Source organism: Prunus dulcis, chromosome 8 (assembly GCF_902201215.1).
Source record: "Prunus dulcis chromosome 8, ALMONDv2, whole genome shotgun sequence".
NCBI classification, from domain to species: domain Eukaryota; kingdom Viridiplantae; phylum Streptophyta; class Magnoliopsida; order Rosales; family Rosaceae; genus Prunus; species Prunus dulcis.
Genome location: NC_047657.1, coordinates 4876960 through 4895727, shown reverse-complemented (window position 1 = coordinate 4895727; position 18768 = coordinate 4876960). Strand labels below are relative to the sequence as shown.

At 37.0% G+C, this 18768-nt stretch overlaps 2 protein-coding genes and 1 long non-coding RNA gene across 8 annotated transcripts; 2 read left to right on the top strand and 1 right to left on the bottom strand.

Annotated features, from left to right (window-relative positions):
* Positions 1-1450: 1450 nt before the first annotated feature.
* Positions 1451-11572, bottom strand: LOC117637101 (protein HIRA). Of its 5 annotated transcripts, XM_034371892.1 has the most exons (11): positions 11446-11572; positions 9954-10083; positions 8723-8998; positions 8123-8374; positions 7650-8050; positions 6542-7514; positions 5603-5813; positions 5211-5451; positions 4979-5101; positions 2666-2783; positions 1451-2214 (listed from the first exon to the last, which is right to left on the bottom strand). In XM_034371892.1, the coding sequence occupies exons 2-11, from the start codon at positions 10059-10061 to the stop codon at positions 1822-1824; spliced, it is 3096 nt and encodes a 1031-aa protein (XP_034227783.1). In that variant the 5' UTR covers positions 10062-10083; positions 11446-11572; the 3' UTR covers positions 1451-1821. The 5 variants fall into 5 exon arrangements, with proteins under 5 accessions (XP_034227783.1, XP_034227781.1, XP_034227780.1 ...); XM_034371890.1 differs by having other exon boundaries at positions 7650-8374; positions 9954-10087; XM_034371889.1 differs by having other exon boundaries at positions 7650-8374.
* Positions 11573-11729: 157 nt separating this feature from the next.
* On the top strand, positions 11730-13581 carry LOC117637302 (transcription termination factor MTERF4, chloroplastic). Its single transcript, XM_034372160.1, is given in 2 exon segments — positions 11730-12867; positions 12869-13581. Coding segments are annotated over 2 exon segments (1545 nt in total). The 5' UTR covers positions 11730-11907; the 3' UTR covers positions 13454-13581.
* Positions 13582-15968: 2387 nt separating this feature from the next.
* Positions 15969-17566, top strand: LOC117636498. 2 transcript variants are annotated; one of them, XR_004587078.1, is made up of 3 exons: positions 15969-16451; positions 16556-16658; positions 16778-17566. It is a non-coding gene; the product is annotated as an uncharacterized LOC117636498 (long non-coding RNA). The 2 variants fall into 2 exon arrangements; XR_004587077.1 differs by having other exon boundaries at positions 16556-17566.
* The last annotated feature ends 1202 nt before the right edge of the window (positions 17567-18768 follow it).

The window sequence follows — 18768 nt, the reverse complement described above, 5'->3', positions numbered from 1 at the left end:
CTAAGAACAAGTGTAAGGTGGGTCTCACCGTCTACTGCCAATTTAATTATGAATTGGTTGCATAGCAAAGAAGCTGCAAGAGTGGGAAAAATAAAATGGGATTCAAGATTGATAAGGGAGGCAATTGAGAATGGAGGTGGGGGCTGGGATGGGCAGGGTTGGTTGGGAAAAGGAAAATATTATGTGTTCCGTACAACTATTGGAGCTGATGGCTTGTGCAAATGCTCTGGGGAAAAATTGGCCACAATTCAAATAGATTAATTGGATTCTAAAGTGTATAGAATAGATTGAAACCTTGATGTTATTTACTCACATCAAGAAACAGCAAGAAGCTCTCCAATCAATATGCAGAACTAATCAACATTGACAACAGCCAAGTCAAAAGCACCCTTCTAAAAGTTGGTAGATGTGTCACTGATTTTTAAGTTGTCTAATCCAAATTGCCAAGAAATAGTTCTGAGAAGAAAGATGGGCACCAAGTAATCTGCTCCAAGCCATTCTGACTCGCGGATCACAAAGATGGGCACCGAGTAATCCCTTGATTAGGGTTGAATATAGTTAGTAAGGTGTACTTATTAAAATTATATTTGTTTCACAATTCCATATATCCTTTTTGGTCATTTTATATTAGGGTAAATCAGTAATTCAATATATACTTTTTATAGTAGTGTGTACTCAGTTAATTTTAGGATTCGCTTAGCAACACTCAAAATTTTCTCAACTGTAACAAATAAAAAAAAAAAACTGAACAAACCAGTCATTAAATGGATTGGTTTTATTCAATGATATAATTAGGTTAACATCTAAAGCGAATTAAATCGAATCACGTCCACTCTAGTATAAAATTGTGATGCTTTTTTTCAAGAGTAATGCTATTTGGAGACACAACATTGACCACTTTAACTGACCATCTTATGTGACAACTGATGTGTCATGCCATGTCAATTAATGAATGCTGCCATTAAGCCACTCACTAGGAATGCTAGGGTTTTTTTAATTTGTTTTTTAATTGACATGACAATATTCATTAATTGACATGACATGACACATCAGTTGCCACATAAGATGATCAGTTAAGGTGGTCAATATTGTGTGTCTAAATAGCATTACTTTTTTTTCAATAACATGATATTTTTTTATCAATAATAGGGGGAGATTCGAACGTCATCTAACATTGGAACATTATTAATAATTAACTCATGCTTGTTAATTATTAAGAACTAAAGTATATGTCTCACCTAAACATATATGAAATATTTACTATTCTTCTGCACATTTCTAAAGTTGGTAAATTAACTTCTCAAAATAAATATAAAATCAAGGAATCCTAGCGATGTATGTTTTTATCTCTTGAATCTGCTGCGGTTCATAGCACCCCCTGGGTTTTAACAGCAAGAACAAAATATTATCAATAAAAATTAAAATGATTGTATGGCAGGACACCTAAAACTACAAAACCTAGGAGCTCTCTCATCCGATAAAGATTCAGATTATGCTGGATAATGTACAAGAAACAAAATTCATCAAGCCAATTACATACAACTACATATGCAAAGTGAGATTTTCTTGCATTTGTGAGAGGAAACCACCACATAATTCACCAATCATTCGACGCTTAATGCATCATATACTCGTAGGTAGGTTTCCTTGAGAAGAAAGGTGATCAGCAAAATGGACTCCAATCTAGATATGCATGTGTCATGGGTAAATAAACTCCAAACATATACAATACGCCGGTCATCTTCAAGCTAACTCCTGTTCAACTACATGTTAGCGTGCCCTATTTCTTACATTCCTTTTGACTGTGAGAAGACGCAAAACTCAAGAACCTGCATCTTGTGGAGCAAGACTAACTTGATTGATCATTTGTGGATCTGAATTAACTGTATCTTCTGCCGCTTGAGCAGAATTCTCTTTATCTGCTGCTAACTGGGAGGAGTCCTTTTCATCAATTGAAGCAGGAACAGACTTCTTTTGATCTGTTGCAGCAGGGACAGAGTCCTTTTGATTTGTCCCAGATGGAGCAGCTTCCATTTGATCAGCTGCTGGTGGACGTGCTGTTGGTGAAGTTTGAGACCTTTTCTCTAGATTTGTTTCAGCGCTTTCATATTCGGAAATGAGATCCATGAATTCATTAAGCAATCGCTGTACTTTTCTATTTGAAGCCATTGCCGGAAGAATATCTTCTCGTAAGAGTTTATGTTTCCTCATTCCCTGCAAAAGCAGAAACACAAGGGGTAAATGTAAATAACGCATATAAACCTTCTCAAGGCTTAAAAAAAAACTAAAAATTAGTAACAATTAAGTAGCAAAGATTGGATGGCAAGAGTTTGTGCCGGGGTATATTGCAACAAGTCTGATACTTAAGATTGTATCATACACCATTGCAATTTCACCCTGCAATCAACCAAATTGCAGGTGAAACTACGGTAGATTTACAAATTTATCACAGGTACTGCTTAACCCTCAACAAGCAACCAGAATGAGTAAGAAAATAAAAGAAATTTGAACTGACTCTACATGAGGAGTATCTATTAGGGTCATATCTCAAAAAGAAAATTGCAAAAGAAAAAAGAGAAAATTAGGGGGCAAATGGATTGAAATTTTTTTGGATTCAAATCCCATTAGCAAAAGACACCTAAAGAATTGTTATACAAAGCCTTACAAGCACATAAGGATCCCATGCCAGGTTCTTTGGATCTAAAGGCGTATCCTCCACCATCCCAGTTGGAGGTCCAAGGAAACTCTCACAGACTTCTCGTAAGCGAGACTCATCTGCTTCTCTGAAATCAGTGTAAACATAGGGTTATAATGTATAATGCTACAGAGACTAAAGTTAAAAAGCATCAAAGTTTAGGATTGCTAAAGATCATAAACATCATAAAAAACACATACATACATACACACAAATTATATATATACACACACAAAGTCACAAATTTAGACACACATTTTCAACCTTTAGATTAAAGCAGTTTTAATGGCTAAGATTGCATTTGAAAAAAAGGTCAATACCCACAACTATATGATTAATTTCCCTTGGAAATAAGCCATTCTCTCGCACCTCTCCTCACAAATTTCAATGAGAAACCTTGTTTAATTTAATATGTTCTCAAAAGAAATAGTTTTCTAAAAAACATTTTATTTGAGCTGGAGGAGTACGATATGAAGTGAACAGCCATGGATTTCTTTCTTCAAAGGATGAGTTTTCTTTCTTCAAAGGATGAGTTTTCATACCCATTTCTTTTTTGACCTGCAAGAAAAAGTTAGCTAAATATAAATCATTTGGGAGCATCCTCTCAATCTACTGACCTAGCTATTACCCAAATATACATAAAGTTTTACAGACTTTTCTTATCAAGTTAAAATCTTGTTTCTAATCTGGATTTGGAAGATAAGGATAACTTCTTCAATTTAATTTCTTTTATTTTCTTTTTAAAGTAAAAAAGAAACTTATATTACAAATTTATTTATTTTTTTATATTGAAGATAAGGATAACTTCTTCAATTTAATTAATCACTTCTCTCCCGTGTTTTCTGTTTTTATTTTATTTTATAATAAAATCCTTCTTCTTCTCCTTAATTTCTTCCCTGTAAAATATTTTCTTGTGCCATTCTGGAAATGATGAAGTAATACATGGATGACATGCACCCAAAACTGCAAACTTTCAATTTTCATTTTCCTCTTAATCTTTGTAATCCATCAGACTATAAACAAATATATTTTGGATTTGTCCTAGTTCCTGCAAGATACATCTAGAGTCTGATTATCTAAGGCATGACAATCCTCTTTGGTGTGTTGTGCCAATTTTTTCAAATGATGCATAAGGAGAGGGCAGGACAGGGTTGGGTCTTGTATCTGTTTTATTTCTTTTCGTTTCTTCAAAGGTGGTTCCTCTTTCAATCTTTCTTCTCCTGAAGTTTGGCCATAGTATTGTGATTGTGAATTCTTCTAATGTCTTTCTCTTTTTCTGATAACTTTCATAACACAAAAGATAAGGCAAAATTTTTTTATTGGAAGTGTATATGCGGATGGGTGAGACCACCATCTACCTCATTGTTTTTCCAGAATACAACAAGGATTTTCGCAGAAACAATAAGGGAAGAAGAAGGGTCTTGTTTTTGTCAGAGAAGAAGAAAAGGTTTTAAAGGGAGATAAAACAAGGGAGGGAGGAAAGAGAGAGAAAAAAGAAGCTGAAAAAGCTATTAAATATTGACATTCCCGAAAAGGGAAGAATACAAGGTGTAATAGTGAAAAAGTTATATTAGCATTCATCTCCACCGTTGAAAGTGGTTAGATCTAAAGGTCTTAAAAGTGTGTCAAAAGTTGTGTTAAAAATGTGTGTCCCCTGATCCTGACCCTATATATATATATATATATATATATATATATGACATCATATCTTAAGAATAGACTTTTAGGACCCCCCAGGTGACCAAAAAAAAAAAAAAACTAATAAAGAAGCTCTAGTAAACGAGAATAAGAAAGGGTATTTCAGATTTAAGGCTGTATCAACACATCTATCTCTTAGTTATACACTGCTGACAACATCGGTGCGTGAACATGCACAAAATTTCAAACAACAAGAGGGGGAAAGAGAAGGAGAGACAGGGTTGAAAGAATGTCTTACAAGTATTCAATTCTAACACACTTTAAGTGTCAAACTTGGTAAAACAAATTGCACACCTTATGTTTTCTTCTGTAGAAGATATTGATGAATCAAATAAAGGGTAAAAGACGATGACACAACAGAAAAAAGCAGAAGCAGAGCATGCTACTAGAAGTCGAAGAGAAGCACCACCAATGAACATTATATGTAATAATGAAAGAGTTTAACAACATTACTAGCAACGTGTTATGTATGTGCGAATAGAGCAACTCAGAGAAAAAGAGGAGGAAAAGAGGAGCAGCAGAGTGCAAGGAAGGACACCTAGGTATATTTACTAATATATGCACAAGGGAGGCAAAAATAAATACCTCGCAAGGAAGCGTATGTATGAAAGAAGGCATTGACGATAGTCTTTAGGGGACTTTAAAGCCAGTGAAGAAGCCAACTGAGCTTCCAAATGAGCACGTGTCTGCACTCCATCATCAGTCACCCTATAAGAAAATACAACTGGATCAATTCCAAGAGCAAGATATTAAACTGCAATGTGTCGGTCAGTACATATTAATATTATCTGAACAATTCTGCAATTTTAGTACACACCTACTCCAACCTGGCTTCCTGGCCACATATTTCCGAACATCAACCTGCAAAGCTGCCAGCTCACCACTCTGAGTTGAACCCGAATGCCAGGAGCTTGAAAAATTTGACCCAGGAAAGCAGTCATCTGCAACCCTAAGCCAGCACATCAGGCCCATGTCAAAGAGGAAGGCATGGCGAGTGGCAAGAACAACAAGAGGAGAACCAGATCTTGATAGCTTTGCTGATATAACTTTGATCACACCTGGAAAGCATGTATAAAAGCCAACAGCCACAGTGGACAGGACGTTAAGCACATCTAAACATAATGCCGACAAGAATAGGCTATGCCTATCAAGCAACTACAGTTGAAAAAAGACGCTCCATGTGTTGAAAAGACAAGTTCAATGTGGTACCTGCATCTTTTGCAGATGGGTTTGGGTTTGAAGCAACCAGAGATGCCAACGAATCATGAAGAAGACAGTTCCGCTTGAATAGATCCCACACATAAAAGGATCCTTTTCTTGTAACCAAAAACAACTTCCAGCACTCATCACAATCTATAAATATTGCTGCAGATCCTACCATCATAGTTGGCATAGCACGTCTCCCGCATTTTGTGTAAACCTACTCAAGGAGACCAAAAAGTTGACAAGTTATATATATCCAACCACTTAAAGCAAGCTTAGTGGTATTTTCATGTCTGCATATGACTATAACGAACATAAATGTCATAATGCTTGTCATGACCGCCAGAGTGAAGTTGGTGCATAGACTAACAGAGTCATGCTAATTAAGAATAAAAATTGTTGTCCTTTGAGCATTGGAAATATAATCCAATTTGGAAGATCCCATTAAAGAAATCATTGAAAAATAAAATACGCTTAAAATAGCATATCAAGTATCTGCATCTCTTTAACCTTCATCCTTTAAACTCACTCTCTTCTTCCAGTACAACGAATCACATATCAAACCAAGAGCTTAAGCCAGTCAATGATGGCAAAACCTTTAGTTTTAAGGGTTTTGAATAGGCTTTAAAGGGAAGAAAAAAAAAATTGAAGTTCTGAACCTATTAACTATATTAGCATCTTTCTTCAGCTAAAACAATCACTTAAATATCAAATGCTGCAAATGCAAAAGAATGCTTTGACTTCAATGGTGATTCACAGAAAAAAACATTTATTAGATGTTTGCAATTGTATAGTAAGATGTTGTGAAGTGCAACCACCAAGGAATATTATGCAGAATTTGACTTATTTTGAAATATATCTGTTAAGAATGGTTTAAACATGGGAAAAAATGAAGAAAAAACAAAAATGAATGAGTACACATGCATGAAAGAGATGTATACTAACCTGTATGCATCCATCCTCACAGCCAACAGCCCAAAAGTTTGCATTTCCAGCTAAAACAGTGACTTTCCCAGATATCCTATCCGACCAAAGAATTTGCAACCCCCTTGTGCAAGTAATTTCTGTTTCTTTCATGATAAATGTATTTCCCATGCCAACAATGTCGTTTGCAGCTTGTTCTCGGGGTTGAGCTTCCAAGCAAATTGGTACAGTATCTTCCCCTTCTTTCTTATCGAACACCCTAACTGAAAGAGCGGAACAAGAAGCGCCTAGCGAACTAGAAGCCTTGGCATTTCCTGACTGCTCCACAGTTATGCTTTCATCTCTGCCTGTGGATGCGGTAACCTTCTCAATAACCAGGCTTTTGGTAATCATAGCTCTAGCAGTGACCCCATGTCCCTCCTTTATTTCAGTGCTCCTACCAAGCGTTCCCCTAACAGAACTGTCTCTAATGCTACTATCAGCAGCGGCTAACCCATTATCATCATTTTTTTTATCAGAAGGCATAGGAGGGAAGTCAAGAGCCTGCGACTGAGGCCCAACAGATATATTTTCCTGCTGGAGAGGCACCCCAACAGCTTCTGGAATAATCCTCTTTCTGCCATCAGGCCGTCTATATTCCCTCTGCTTCACAGGACTAGAAATTCTGGCAGACAATGAAGCCTTATTTAAACCATCAACAGAAGTTTTTGTTGCAACCCTTGCATCAACAGAAGGTTTTACAACTGTCTGGTTTTGCTGATCCAGAACCACTTTTTTGCTTGGGGCTTGCTTAGCAGAGGCTGCTTCAAGCAATAACTGTGCTGGGCTTTCTGCTAAATTTGCTTGCCGACCTCTAACATCACCATAACGATTTCTCTTCAATTCATCCAGTTCAGCATCAGTTAACCTATTGCCAAGCTCTTTCACCTCAAAATGGAAAGTAGCCACTGACCCATCCAAAGAACATGCAAAAAGTGAATAACCATCAGGGCTCCTGTTTCCATAAGAAGAAAAATAACATTACAGAACAGAACAACACACAAAAAAAATAAAAATTTGCTATATCAAAATGAAAAAGAATATGCAGACAACCTAATGGTAAATATTTTTCTGGAAATAGCAACCATACCAGGATAAATCCACAACACTTTGAGTAAAGAAATGCTTTGCTACAAAGAGAGGCCGGGGACTTGCAGTTGTCCAGACAGTTATGGTTCTATCCTGACTCCCAATTGCAATGACATTGTAAGGTTGTGGTTCTTTCTCTTTCCCACCCATCTTTGAAGCCCCATTAGTCCACCCCACAGGTGCTGCTTTTTCCTGAGCATTGGAAATATTCCTCCTAAACATTGAATGATTAAACTTCACTACGATCACGGGGGCATTATGTCCTAAGAAGTCAAATGTAGCAGACCATTCCCCTCTCTCTAGGACAGGTGCAGAATGCCTTGGTTTCTGGAACCCGTGAGTGGTAGTAATGAAGTGGCCACAAGGGGACCATCCCAGCCGCCTGAAAAAGGTAGATCCAAGCTGAAACAACAAACACTTGTTAGACAATGATATTGGAACCTGTATAGAGACAAACTTACACGACTGACATACTGATTTTGCCCAGTGGCCGTCTGTCCTGTGAGCAAGACTCCAGTCGCTTGTTCGCCAAATAATTACAGTCTTATCATCTGATTGACTTGCTATGAATGAACCAATTGGATCCCAAGTAACTCCTTTAACCAGGCTAGAGTGACCCCTTAGAACAGCTGTGCAAATACCATTGCTCATATTCCAGATGTGTATAGTGTTATCTAAACTTCCACTGGCCAACATCGAGTCATCCGGAGACCAATTAAGATCCACCTACTTTAAGCATGGAAAAAAAAAGCACCTCAGTAAGACCCACCAGGAACTATACAAATCCATAGCATTTATTTAGGAGAATATAAACGAAAATCAACTAAATTAGCCCCATTTTTTTCCTTCATAAAGGCAGCTGAAGAAAAAAACCATACATTATGTCACTCTTCCAGTAACTTCAAAAAACAAATTTACTGCATGTAAGTAATCCCAAAAGCCAAATGACTTGATTTTTTGAAAACAAAAGGTGGATCGTAGTCATGAAGCAAAACACACTCCATTCGAAAAACTATAGAAAGGAAATTGTTTCAGGTGATCCAGCTATCGAAATGGTAAAAGCAATTTCATTACCACATCTGCAGTATGCCCTCTCAAAGTCATTGCAACTTTCCAATTCTCAACATCAGGGGGCTCCCCACTACCAAACTCAGTGGTTCCTGAACCAGGCTTCCTCTCATGAATTAGAATCACTTGATCATCAGATCCTGAAGCAACATACCTACCATGCTTAGCCCACCTAACACAGTTCACAGAACCAAAGTGATCACGGAGAGTTGCAAGTAGCCTCTGGGATGATTCTTCATTTTCCAAATCCCTGCCAAGGGATTTCATGTTCCATACTCGCACCTGTAGTTGGCAAAGTAGGGACGAAGCAATCACTTCCACAGTATAACAAATGATGCCATGCAAAGTGATGCAACAAAGGCGCCCATAAAATAAATATAAATGTGACTATGACCAGATGTGTCTAATGCAAATTGATGGATCTATATATATATATATATATGCAAATTGATGGATATATATATATATGTATGTATGTATATATATGTGTATGTATGATGTATGTATGTATATATGTATGTATGTATTTGACTACATAGTTTAAATTGTTTAAATCAAACATCAGGAAAAATAAAAAACAGAGATTTATTACTTCGTGTTACAGATTGTGAGGAAAAAATAGTGTGATTTAGAGAGTGAATTTAAAATGACGTATTTGAATTCCACCCTATTTCAAATAGTAGATTCCATAACATTAATACTTTTAAATTGCACAATTTTTAATAAGAATTCAGAGCCCTTGTAAACTCACAATCCAAACACAACAGTAGACACAAATTCCAACCTATGTCCATCAAAATTTCCACCAACAAGGCAGATGATATAATTGAAGATTCTAAAAACTAAGCAATATAAACGTATTCTGGGGTTTTCTTTGCAAGGGTCTCTGAAAACTCAAATGTCTGGTCTGTTCAATATTTTCCCAACCAAACAAGGCAAAGGATACAATAGAAGATTATAACAACGAAGTAAAATAAATGTATTTTGGGGTTTTCTTTTCCAAGGTCTCTGAAAACTTAAATGTCCCATCTGTTTAATACTTTTCCAACCAAACAGAACAATAATGACGAGAAACAATACATAGTGAACGGGAAAACTTGTAATGTTCCCCCCATGAGTACAGGTTTCTGATTCTGATATATTGGAGGGAAAAAAAACACAATTAATTTTTCTTTTTAATGAATTCCTACATTTCCTAAGCAAGCAAACAGAGCACAAAGGAGGAGAGAAGTCGCACCTTGTGGTCACCCCCACCAGTGGCCAGCCTAAGTCCACCAGGCTGAACATCAATGGAGAAAATTTGCATTCCCTCGTGCCTAATCCAACTGGGCTTCTCTGCAATCATCTCTTCTACTTATTCGCAGAACCTACCTAACACAACAATTCCACCTTATAAGCTCCAAATTCATACTTCGGAGCAACAAAAAATCACAACTGCCCAATGAGCAAAAGACACATTTGAGTTAATGAACCAAAAAATAAGCCAATGAGCAAAAGACACATTTGAGTTAATGAACCAAAAAATCAGTCAATGAAAGGAAAAAGGAAAAAAAAAAAAAACCCTTTCTTACTTCAAATCCTACTAAACATGTATGCAAATTTAGGATTTTTGAACCAAGATAAGAACTAGATAAAGTATCTCAGAAAAGAAAAAAAAAAAAGGGCATCTGAGCAAAAGATTATGCAAGATTCAAGGATTTAAAGCAGGAAAAACCTAAGTTAATGAAGCATAATAAGCAAAACAATAGGATTTGGGCCAAAGGGGCAATAGAGAATAAGATCAAGGGGTAACTTCTTTATGCAAATTGCAAACCAAGATGAAGTTTTTGTATCATAAAAACTATTTGTTTTAATTACAAATTAATTGCATAGAAAAAAAAAAAAAGAAAAAAAAAAAAGAGAAAGACCAATTAACAAGATACCGATCTCACTCCTATACACATAGGATTCTAAACTAATTTGAACCATGTCCTGTGCATGTGTAAATATGCAGTATTTACAGACAAAAGTATTCGTTTATTAGGAAAAAATCAATATACTTCTAATGTCGAATCAGGATCAACTAGGACAGAAATAAAGCATTGGTTCGAACTCTTCTTTGGTGTTAAGGTAATAGCTATGTACGAATAGTCATCGACTCCTGGGAAAGGGTAGAAGAATGGGACCTATTATGGGGCATACAATGGGGCAAGAAACTCTGGGCATCCATTTGACGCAGGAGAAGCTTAAAACAAACTCAATTGTAAACAAACTTGAAACAACTTGAAGAAGCCTCAAAGAAGCTAAATTAATAACAGGGCATCCTCAGATATCAAAATCCAGCGAAAAAATCCCCATGTAGGAACGTTGAATCCAAACTCCAAACTAACAAAATGAAGAACACCATCACAGGTTGAGCATACGAAAATTAGTATTAAAAATCCATGAAGCATTGTATACAGAATCCACAATAACCCAAAACAAAAACAGAAAATTCAAACCCGCTTGAAAACCCTAGCTTGGAACTTTGAGTCTGACCTCAAAACTAATGTAATGCAGAGTACCATTGAGCATAAATCAATCAAATTACAAAACCCATGAACCACCGTTTACAGAATCTCAAAATCACTCCAAAAAATAAATAAATAAACAGAAATCCCCATATAAAAAAAAAACAAAAAAAAAACAAAAAAAACTGAGAGGATTGAAAACCCTAAAATCAAAAGATTTTAAAGAGACTGATTATTTACCTTTACGTGAATGAAGAAGCCAGAGTTGAGAGAGAATGAAGCTTGCGAGCTTGTGAGCTTGTGAGAGTGAGAAAGCAGTTAACTTGCGAGGTGAAAGCCCTCCCTTTCCGTCCAGTAGAGAAACACGGGGATAGGCTATGTCAGTTTGAAAGAGTACCAAGGGTATTACCGGTATTGTGAAAAATATTTTGCAAATCAACCGTCAGATATATCCAACGGCCTCAATAGGTCCAGACGAGAGAAGGGCTTCATATACGAAGCAAAATACTCAGAACTCTGTGAGCTTCAATGTGCTGAAGCCTGAGACCATGCGTCATCAGGTTGAAGATTGAGAGCAGTACCAACCAAGTGAGTTAGCCCCTTTTGTAATACTCCAAAGAATAAAAATAGTTGCAAAACTAAAGACCAATTTCTTGATTTATTTTGTGGTTTCAAGCAGTTCTTCTTCTTCCTTCCCTTGAAATGATTAGCTCACTGTTCAGAGCAAGAAAACCCATAACCCAAATCGCCAGAATAGTTCCCATAAACCCACAAGTTTCACAGAAACTCACTCCAATCCCACCATCAATCCAATCTCACCAAAACCCATGTGCCCAACTGCCCCATAGCCAAAACCCTTCAAGGGTTTTACATAATTGTTCATTTTCAACCCAGTCCTCCAAGTTTCCAGAGTATGAGATGCCCTCTGTCACTTGGGGTGTGGTCCAAGGCCGCAAAGAGAAGCTTGTCTCAAGGGTTATAATATGTGATTATTTAAAGAGCTTGGGCATAGTTCCTGATGAGTTAGAAAGCTTAGAGCTACCCTCTACTGTTGACGTCATGAGGGAGAGAGTTGAGTTCCTTCAGAAGCTAGGATTGTCCAGCGATGACATTAATGAGTACCCCTTGATGCTCGGATGTAGTGTGAGAAAAAATATGATACCTGTGTTGGCTTACTTGGAGAAAATTGGGATTCCAAGGTCGAAACTTGGTGAGTTTGTTAAAAATTACCCGCAAGTATTGCATGCTAGTGTGGTTGTTGAGCTTGTGCCGGTTGTTAAGTTCCTTCGTGGGCTTGATGTGGAGAAGCAGGATATTGGCTATGTGTTGCAGAAGTATCCTGAGCTTCTCGGGTATAAACTTGAGGGGACAATGAGTACTTCAGTGGCATATCTTGTTAGCATTGGTGTTAATCCTAGGGATATAGGTCCGATGGTCACACAGTATCCTTACTTTTTGGGAATGAGAGTTGGGACTGTGATTAAGCCATTTGTTGATCTTTTGGTTTCCTTAGGCTTGCCAAAAAAGATTTTGGCTAGGATGTTGGAGAAGCGGGCATATTTACTTGGTTATGATCTTGAGGAGACTGTTAAACCAAATGTGGACTGTTTGATTAGTTTTGGGATCCGGAGGGAAGTGCTTGCTTCGGTTGTTGCTCAGTACCCCCCAAATTCTTGGGCTGCCTTTAAAGGCCAAAATGTCCTCACAGCAGTATTTCTTTAGTTTGAAGCATAAGATTGATCCTGAAGGATTTGCACGAGTGATAGAGAAGATGCCGCAGATTGTCAGCCTTCATCAACATGTGATAATGAAGCCAGTTGAGTTCCTTCTTGGACGGGGAATACCTTCTGAGGATGTTGCCAAGATGATTGTAAAGTGTCCCCAGTTAATTGCATTGCGTGTTGAGCTCATGAAGAATAGCTTTTACTTCTTTAAGAGTGAAATGGGTAGGCCACTGAAAGAGCTTGTGGAATTTCCGGAATACTTCACTTACAGCTTGGAATCCAGGATAAAACCTAGGTACCAGAGGTTGCAAAGCAAGGAGATCAGGTGTTCTTTGAAATGGTTCCTGAACTGTAGTGACCAGAGGTTTGAGGAGAGGTTGCAAGGGGAGTATATTGAAACAGAGACTCCAGGTCCATTATTTTGTATGGGTGGAAAGTTAGAGCTGCCTGGAAATGAAATGGTGTCAGATGAGGAAGATGAGAGTGATGACGAAGTACTTTACAGGCGCACTGTTTCACTGTAATGAATTTTGTTGACATCAGTAAAACAAATTTATCTTAAAATGTTATTCACGCTCATCTGTTTCTGTGTATGTTGTTTATGTTGATTTTTTTTATGTTATACATAGCTTGATTTTCGATTTTTTGGTCATTTATATGCATCTTATGTAGTTCTTAGGATTGCTCAATGCAATGAAAGAAAAACCTGTTTGACCACCTTATTTGGTATTTTTGTTTTAAATGATTTTAATGTTTCTCAGTCCTTTATTGCCATGATATTGGTGTGAAAAGTCCAAAAAAGAAAAGAAAAAAAATATATGAGTGGGTTACAGATCCATAAAGAAATAGTTATGGTGTTATGCAGCATAACTGGGAGAGTAAGTGGAAGTAGTTGGTTCAATCACCTGAAATGACTAGCTTTACATTTGATTGGTCAGATTCGGATATATAAAATCAAACAGTATTTTTTGCCATCCAACATACTGATTGAGACAGTGCCACTGTCTGGTGCGATGAATTTTGATCGATTCTCACTGGTTATTTAATTTACATTGCATTTTTCTGGTGTGAACAACAGGTTTGCATGCATATCTAAATTGACTAAAGTTTTTGTCCAAGTAGAGTGGGATCAAGTTTTCTGAGCTAAGCTAGTCAAGGCTGGCATATTCATTTTAATTTTTTTTTTCCATCCTTTTTGCACCTTCAAGTACTGTTTCAACAACATAGAATGTTAGACCTTCAGCCCAGGTAAATGTGAATCGAGACTGGCAATCTCTCTCTCTCTCTCTCTCTCTCTCTCTCTCTCTCTCTCTCTCTCTCTCTCTCTCTCTCTCATTTATTTGGGAAAATGCATTACTCTGCGTTCGCTGGCAGCAAAGATGTACTGTCATTACAAAGAAGCATGGAGATGTAGTGTAGAGTTCTTTTTGTCTGAGAATGCTATCTAAGTGTACATCCCAGGAATGGAGGCATTACAGATAACAGCATAAGAAGCAAGCATCTTCAGAATCAAATTTGGAGGTTTCCTTCTTTTTTTTTTTTTTTTGCGGTTAGTATATGTTGATCTTTAGATGTGCCTTTTTTGGTATTTGAAGATTATTTGATTTGGCTTGTGTTGTGAAATACATATAATCATCAGATCATGTGAACTTATTTGTCTTTCCCTGCCTAACAAATTTTAGGTAGAGCTATAGATGTGGTTGGATATGCTCAAGAATTTGATCAATACGGTCCTCCTGGCAACATTGCCTACCTGAGCAATGCTTGTTTCCCTAATATTATGAAAACAAAAATGCTTGTGTCCGTAAGAAATGTACATATGTAAAATGAAGGCCTGTGGAGATTATCTTTCTGGTTTCTTAACAAGTTGTTTCCTTCCATCGAGTGAATTACTAACTTAATAGTTGTAATTTTTTTTTTTGAAAAGAAACTTAATAGTTGGAAATGATACAAGATCCAAAACGCTGCCTGAAGCTACACTACAGGACCAGGAAACACATATCGCAGATCTGATACAAACTGTTCACTGCCGAAATCACAGCCAAACTTTTTAGCTTTGACATGATATTTTGCAGCATTCTTATCAGTTAATAAAGTTTTGTTTCATAAAAAAAAAAATTTAAAAGTTCCCTTTATTTCTTAATTCATTCATTGTTTCATTTTTTTCAGTAGCAATAAGATTGCCTGTTGTAATTAGCTTGTTGCTCATAACTGCTTATGCTTGACTAAATGGTGAATATCAATTCGTGTATTTCTATTTGCTTCTCTCTCAGTTCGTTGCCAGTTTCTAGGATGGAATTAGCATATAGGTCTTGTTTGTGTGGCACAAAGCTTTTCCTGTATTATAGTCTGAATAAATAATGGGCAGCTCCATTCAGCAGGATCAGTATATTCTTCAGTTTGTTTTTCGTTTAACTGGTAGTCTCTAAATCTAACTTCATGCACATATTTGTCTGAAATGGTTGTGAGGTGTTTTCTCATGGGTCCTTCCTTATATAAGCACTCCCAAATCCATATTACACCCAGGAGACGGGGCTTTGATTCTGAAACTACTCTGCTCTGTATCCTTATCCAAGTATGCTAGGTTTGCAATTTAACCAGTTATCACATACATTGTAATTTGCAACAAATTCTGAATGTGTTCTCTGTAATTTTCCAAGTGATTTCCACTCATATCCAGACTCATATGAAAGAACTTACATCCTGAGGAAGTTGTTTTATACAACGTAGTACTGACCTGTTACAGAGGAATGTGGTGAACTTTGAAAGAGAAAGAAATTTGGAAATTCATCTGACCTGAGATGAATGTGCTTTTGGATTTGAGGGTGGTGCGAAACAATTGCACATTCTCTATTTTCCTGTTTTTGTATTGTTAACAAGGTTGATTCGACTCCTTGAAGATTTTAAGCTTTTCATTCTGATTTGTTTCAGTTCATACATAGGTGAAACTAGGAATTTTCTTCTGTCTTCTCTTATATCATTTCATGTTATGTTGCGCTTGTATGCTCTTTATTAGATCACTTGTTAAGTTTACGAACTGGCTGCTCAATGTCATTTGTACATGATGCAAATTTCTTGTTTTAGTAATATAAGTAACTTTAACAAATCTGAATATCTGTAGTTTTAGGCCTCTTTTGACAAGTTCATTTTTCGGAATTGTATTTGTATCTAGTTCTTTGGAATTTATAATTGCTTGTTTGAATACATGTACTCGTTATTTTTTCATCAGATTTTCAAATTCTTGATGATTTAAATTGATTTTGAAGGGAAAAAAAAAATATTCTGTAATTGAGTATACAGGTATATACAAAATTCTACTTAGGTAACCTCACTATGATGCTCACAGCTTAACATGGCAAACAGCCACAAGTATCATATGCTTAATCGAATCAAGTAAACCAACTCCATCATGTCATTGCTTATCTTTTCTGTGCAGATTAGTGATCAGCATTACCTCCAGCAAATGCTCAACCCCAAACTGCCCCAACTGCAGGGAGCCATATGCATCTGTTGCTCTAATGGGTAATGGAGAATTAAGCACAACGAGTGGAGACTAATACACTTATGATTTAGAAATTTTATCGTGAATATTTTTGTGACTCCCCACTTACTTGTGAAACATGCAGGCAAAAAAGTGCTTAAAGATATCAGAGTTGGCGTGCGCTGTGTGCTCTACAAAAACAATTTATCAATGGCGTGAGCTGCAGATATATGTGGAATCAAAACAGGGTAAAGCAAATAGAACAAAGGATAGTGAAGAGGCTTGCCAACTTTATCATCAACTATTAGTAGGAGTGACTAGGTTTATACATGATCTGATCATATATGCTTTGCATTATTGGACGCAGGAGGCTATCAACAGGAATATGCGCATTCACAAGTCTTCCAGTCGAAACATGTTGCGTTGTAAAGCTGCCAATATTTGGAATGACACAGTACCTTGCAGTCGTTGGGGTTGCAAGATTTTTCTGGTCCTATGCTCATATCAAGCTTGTCATAGCACGTTACCTCTCTACAACTCACTCCACCTGCAACGTTAAGTAGTCGCATTTATGTATAATTTTTCATATAATTTCTACACAGAGAGAGAGAGAGAGAGAGAGAGAGAGAGAGAGAGAGAGAGAGAGAGAGAGAGAGTCTACCTGCTGAGATGGCAAAGAAAAGCACAAGCATGAAAGAGAGAGCAATGGCTTTCTTCATATTGTGAACAAAGGTCTTACAGAAACTTCGAATGAGATTCGATTCTGGTGCTGGTGCTGGTACTGTGCATAATTGACTACATGATCTACTTATTTATTGGTGAAGGGTTGGCCTTATCAAATAGCTTTTTGAATGAGTTTGGATTGAGAAAAATCAGACGCAGAGACCAATTTTAGATTGGGGTCAACTAATTAGGTTGATAGAAGAATCCATCATTAATTGTGTGTGTGTGTATACAGCCAAAACAGCCTCTGCTCAACTAAGTGCCTTGACTCGCAAGGAATGTCTAAAATAGATCCTATGCCTGACTCATTCTAAATAAGCCCCTAGCTGGCAAGTGATCCTGTGGGCATGGTAGCATTTTCATTTTTGTCAACACAGATACAATATCGATACGCAAAATAACATGGCTACAAATTAATTTTGTTTACTGCAAATTTAGCACTCACAGTACGGATGAACTGAAATTCAGAATTCCTCCAACTATTAACTCAACTCCTTTTTCACCGCATTACGTGCCTATTAATTAACGGAATTGACCAATTGAATTTGATTTGCTGACGACACGAAGTGTGATGACAAAATTGGGAAAAATGTAATCTCTAAAATCAATATAACTCTTGCTAAAGAGTAGAATTTTCCTCTCTAAAGAAAAAGAACAACATTTTCCAATTTAAGCTTATTGTTCTAATTAATGTTGACAAATCAAGCCCCTGTTTTCCATTTTGGCAATTTCGTGTCAGATTCCTTATTCAACAGACGTATGTATATATATATATATATATAACATATTTACAAGTAGAAAGCAAACGTTTTTGAGGTTTGATAAAAGAGAAGGCTCTCATTCTGTTTTCACCTTTTTTTTCTACAACAATTCCAAATTTTACTCCATTCTCTCTCTCTCTCTCTCTCTCTCTCTCTCTCTCTCTCTCTCTCTCGCGTGCAACACAGATGGATATTAAATCATTCATAAACATTTCCAAACACAATTCTTTATAACAATGAACATACTGATATTAAATCATTCACACTTGTATCTTCCTAAATCCAAATCCTGAGCATAGCATTTGTGGGAGCGATTTTCGTCCCACTAGAATATTCGCCTAAGATTTCTCTGTCTTCTCCGCTTCTCTTTCTCCCTGCAAAACAGATCGGAGTAAAAGGACCACACACGGGGGGTGTTGGCCAAAGGCCCTCTTATGCCTAAGTTAGGTTGGGTGTTTCAAGGAAAACTGAGTGGCCGAAGCCTTGTGTGAGAGAGAGAAAGAAAATGGCGGAGAAGGGTTTGTGAGGGATAACTTATGCAAAGTTTGAGTAGGAATTCAAACGTACCTCAATCCTTGTGCGTAGCCAAGTATTTATAAGGGGCCTCGGCTAGGTTGGTGGGGGTTGGTGTAGTTGGTGAGGTTGGTGAGGTTGGTGTATTTAGGGATTAGGGATTTAACCAAATCCCTAATTAAGGCGATGATCAAATACATCCAATTTGAATTAGGTAACCTCCCAATTAATTCAAGTAACTCCCAATTAGGTCAAATAATCCCCAAATTAATTGGCTTAATTATTTAACCTAGGGTGAGATAATTTGCTTCCACAAATGCCCCACAGCTTCTGCATGGCACGTGGTGCATGGAGGAGGTGT